Consider the following 4,557-nt stretch of genomic DNA (forward strand, 5'->3'; position numbering starts at 1 on the left):
ATTGCCCACAGGAGTGACGACTGGCGACCGGTGTGAAGCTGCGTGCGCGCGCTCACGTGCGGCCACGTTCGGGCCCGTGCGAACGGCCACGTGCGCGCGCTCACGTGACAAGACTCGACGACGGCCTCGGGCTTGGGGACGGCTGCGGCCTCGGGTAACGCGGCGGCCAAGGCGGGGAGGTCCCGGCGGCCACGGGCGGCGCTGGCCAGGGGCGGGGAGGCCGCGGCGTCCACCGCGGCGCTCTGGCCAGGGGCGGCGGCGGCGGCTCTGGCGCGCGAGCCCCCCGGGCGGCGGCGGCCACGGGCGGCGCTGTCCAAGGGTCTGGCGAGCCCCCCGGGCGGCGGTGCGCGGCTCTGGCGACCCGCCGGTGCACACCTTCCCGCACCACGAGTTCGCCGAGATCCCCGACGTCTCCGACACGGCGGCGCTCTACGGCGCGCAGGAGCTGCAGTACCGCTCCTTCTGCTTCGACCCGGACCGGCTGGAGCGCGTCCGCGGGCTGACGCTTGCCGACGGCGCCCTCGGCCGCTGCACCACCTTCGAGGCGCTGTCGGGGCTCGTGTGGCGTCTCTGGCGTCTCCGGCGAGCCTCCGGGGCGGCGGCGGCGCGCTGTGCGGGCGGCGGCACGGACGCGGGCGGCAGCGCGGACGCGGGCGGCGGCGCGGACGCGGGCGGCGGCGCGGACGTGGGTGTGCGGGCGGCGGCGCGGACGTCGACGAGGGACGTGGGCGCGCTGTGCGGGCGACGGCGGCGGACGGGCGGCGGCGGCGCGGTGGGTGTGTGGGCGCGCGGCTGTGCGGGCGTGTGTGCGTTGTGTGCGTCCGTGCGCGGGGTAACGGACGACGTTAGGGAAATTGAATTATTTCCGACGGCCAAGGTGGTGGGCCGTCGGAAATAGACTTATTTCCGACGGCTGGCCGAAGGCCGTCGGAAATAAGGCTATTTCCGACGGTACCCTAAGAACCGTCGGAAACAGTGTAGGCCGTCGGAAACTGGTCGTTTTCCTGTAGTGGAGTAATGGACAGAGCGGGGTGCAATGCATAGTCTAGTCACAGCACACTCTCCTCCAAGCCTCCAACGAATGATCGGCCGTCCGATCAATGTGAAGCAAAGCAAGCAACCGATCGATCCACCCCCGCTTGCACGACGCGTCGCGACTGACAGACTGACTTCACGAGTGGTCATGGGCCACGAGGTGGGAGTGGAAGCACACGGAAAGGCGCGCGAGCGAGGTCGGTCTACCCGGCCGGTCTACGTCACGGCGGCGACCGATCGGCCAGAGCTCGCGGGCCCGGAATGGTGGACGACGACGGCAGCATAGAGGAGCATAGCATGGGGGTGGGGTGGATAGTGCAGTGGGTGGACGGCAACGTCAAACATGTCATGGCGGTGGCGTGCTGGTGGAGGCGGTGAGGCGGCGGTTCACGGCCTTCACCTGGTCCTGTGCAGGAATAATGGTGCCGGCGCGCGCACGAAACTCTGTCCATGCCTTGCCTGGCTCCCATGTAGGCAGCCCACTGACACTGATGAGCCTGCACGTTTACGGACTGCCGTTGAAGGCAGACGCCGACTCGGTCCGTGCGGGCTGCAGAGCGATGCGAGTGAACAGCAGCGCCGGTGGTGGTGGTGGAGACGCGGACGCCGAGCATCTTCCGAGATGGGGCAGAGCGCTGTCGAAGCAGCAGCAGAAGCTTTCGCCGGAGCCGCCGGTGGGAATGGGAACTCAGTTTTTGCTGCGGGGAAGGTAAAAATCTGGGCGTGCGTTTTGCTGATGTTACACCACTGGATATGCGCCGATAAGTCGACGTCGACCGCGGGCACGGCTGCTTCTGGTCTGGGGACGACTGGGCGGGTCAAGCAAGTTAGGCGCCGTCGCACGGCACGGCTCAGCTCGGCGTCCAGTCCACGCCGGGTGGACGGAGCCGGGGCCGCCCAGCGCCGCGTGGCGTGACCGCGTGACCCATGGGTGCATCCAGAGGACACCGACCGCGCGCGGGGCGGCCACACACGTGCCTCCCCCGGCCGCCGATCCCGATTCCCATCCTCTGGCGCGCGGCCGCAGGGCGGGGGGGGGGGGGGGGGGGGGGGGGGGGGGGGGGGGCCAGACGCGCCGGCATGTCGCGACCCCGGCGCATGTGCGCGCGCTCTGGCCGTGGCCGAACCGCATTGGACGTGCCGTTGGAGTGTCCACCATAGGCTGCCCGCTCGTACCAGCGGCCACGCAGGGGCAATGCCGCGGCGGCATCTGGGAGAGGAGAGGGGGGTTGGGTTGGGTCAGTCAGTCACCACAGGATGTCAGAAGCTGTGCTGCTAGGCGGGGGCACCGGACACGAGCACCGCACTGAATGACTGTGCCACTCGATCAAAACCGATCTTGTCCCGCAATATCAATAGCAATAGCAGCAGCCAATGCTGTGAGGGGGGGGGGGGCAGCGAGCAACAGTAGGATCTGGAGCAGCGTTTCTTATTTTTATTACATACAGCTTATGATGCACATACGACGAACACCTCGCTGCCGATCGACTGCTACCCCCACGTTCTGATACTATTACTATATACATCTAAGCATCGGAGAGTCATGGTCTATAGTAATAATATTACAATGTACAAGGCTGCAAAACTTAGTCGCGGTTATCTTACTGATGGTACCACTGCTAGTAACTGTAAAAGCAAAACAAAACCTGAGAAGAAGCAAAACTAAGGATTGTCCGATCTTACGGCTTACCGCTGTCGCCCTTCGCCCTCCACGTCCAGAGGCTTACTGTTTGTTATTCCCTTCTCTTCGGGGGGCTATGTCATGTATACAGAGTGCGTTGCCTTGCCTTGGCGCTGACGAAGAGTCCTAGAGCTCGACGATGAGGCTGCCCAAGGGCGACCGGTGCGGGATGCCCTTCCGGCGCTTGTTCCCGGGGGGGCGGTGGCTGGCAGAGGTCGGCGGCGGAGGGGAGCTCTGCACGACGCTGCTCTTGTCGCTGCTGGCGCCGCTGGTGCTGGTGCACGAGTCCTCCGAGTCAGACCGCACGTCCTTAAGCGCCGGCGCCGGCGACGCCCTCTTCTTGTTACCGCCGCCGCCGCCGTGCTTCTTCTTCCCAGGACGGTAGCCACGGGCCGTGCCCACTATCTGCGCGCGCGCGTACCAACAAAACAAGAAGAGAAGGGGACGTTGACAACGACGCGTATAGAAACGCGCAATGCGACAGAGCTCGTCGTACGTACCTTGCACCCAAGGGAGCAGAAGCGGAAGCAGTCGAGGAGGCTGCGCTCGCAGACCTCGCAGGTGTTGGTGACGCCCTTGCCCGGGCGGGGCTGCGGCCGCTCGTTGAGGAACACCACGCGCGCGCTGTTGATGATGTACGTCTGCACGCCGGCGATGTCCAGCACCTTCTGTATCTCCGACACCCGGATCACGTCGTGGTACGACGACCTCCGTATCTGATGGAAGAACGGACAGCCCGTGACGGCAGCGCATGCCCATGAGCTAGTCAGTTGGTTGTCATGAAGAGAGAAACAAAAACGAAACACGAACACGCAAAGAGAGAGACGGATGGAGAAGGCGACGGAGGGGAATGAAATGTGCTGGAGGCAGAGGCACTGGGGAACGAGAACGCAGCCGCCTGAACTGCCGAACTGCACCAGTCTGCGCACAGCGCTAGGCTCTCCACTGACCTGGATGGAGTGGTGGTCGCGGTGGCGCGCGGCGAGGCAGAGCGCGCAGAGCGCGCCGCCCATGCAGTCGAGGCAGTACATGTTGCACTCGCTCTTGTGCGCGTCGGCGTGGACCCTGCATTGGACGAAGAAGCTCGCGGACAGCAGCGGCCTCAGCCACGGCGGCCACCGCCGGGTATCACTGCCGTCGTCGCACTCGCCGCCTCCGCCCTGCACGCGTACACGTTTTCAGTCCAACGTCGCCACCGGAACCGACCAAGAACCACGAAACAGAGCGGCGCAAGAGCGCGAGGAGGAATCAGTTACCATGGCGCCTCTCCGCTTCAGCCCGAGAGGGGTCGCGTGATCTATCGCCATCTCGTCGCCGCGCGCGGTATCCAGGAGAGCGCGAGTGGAAGGGAGAGAGGAGAGAGGAGAGAGGAGAGGAGAAGTCTTCCCGGTGTAGGAGTCTGCCGGAGCAGCCTGCGGCTGCGAGTGTGAAGTCTTTGTAGACGGCGGGGGAAAAGACGAAAGGTTTTGGAACGCAGGCAGCGAGTAGAATACTGTAAAATTCTAGAGGGAGGGAGTCAGGGAGACACGGACGGGGGTGCTTGATGCTGGTGCTTGATAGCGAGAGAGAGAGAGAGAGAGCTCTGGTCCGTTCTTATCGCCTCGTTGCGAATCCGGGCTGTCGCTGAAGGCCTGAACCCGATAAGCCGTAATAACATCACATTTCAAAATCTACTGTGCATGCGTAATAACACCTGAATAATTGGACACGATGGAGTTACAAAATCTACTACATCACAGTTCAAACTGTTTTCCTGTCGTGCTGCCCTTGTCTTTGTCATGTAGTGAAGTCTACACGCCATCATCGGTTGATTTCAATCGCGACTGGGATGTATCATGCAT

At 64.0% G+C, this 4,557-nt stretch overlaps 1 protein-coding gene across 2 annotated transcripts; it reads right to left on the reverse strand.

The window, feature by feature from the left end:
- Positions 1–2,438: 2,438 nt before the first annotated feature.
- LOC100276787 (uncharacterized) lies at positions 2,439–4,280 on the reverse strand. 2 transcript variants are annotated; one of them, NM_001151945.3, is made up of 4 exons: positions 3,973–4,176; positions 3,667–3,876; positions 3,217–3,432; positions 2,580–3,121 (listed from the first exon to the last, which is right to left on the reverse strand). In NM_001151945.3, exons 1-4 carry the CDS (start codon positions 4,021–4,023, stop codon positions 2,843–2,845), a joined length of 756 nt encoding a protein of 251 aa, NP_001145417.2. In that variant the 5' UTR covers positions 4,024–4,176; the 3' UTR covers positions 2,580–2,842. The 2 variants fall into 2 exon arrangements, with proteins under 2 accessions (XP_035822722.1, NP_001145417.2); XM_035966829.1 differs by having other exon boundaries at positions 2,439–3,121; positions 3,217–3,876; positions 3,973–4,280.
- Between the last annotated feature and the right edge of the window lie 277 nt (positions 4,281–4,557).

This window comes from Zea mays, chromosome 4 (assembly GCF_902167145.1).
Source record: "Zea mays cultivar B73 chromosome 4, Zm-B73-REFERENCE-NAM-5.0, whole genome shotgun sequence".
Lineage (NCBI taxonomy): Eukaryota > Viridiplantae > Streptophyta > Magnoliopsida > Poales > Poaceae > Zea > Zea mays.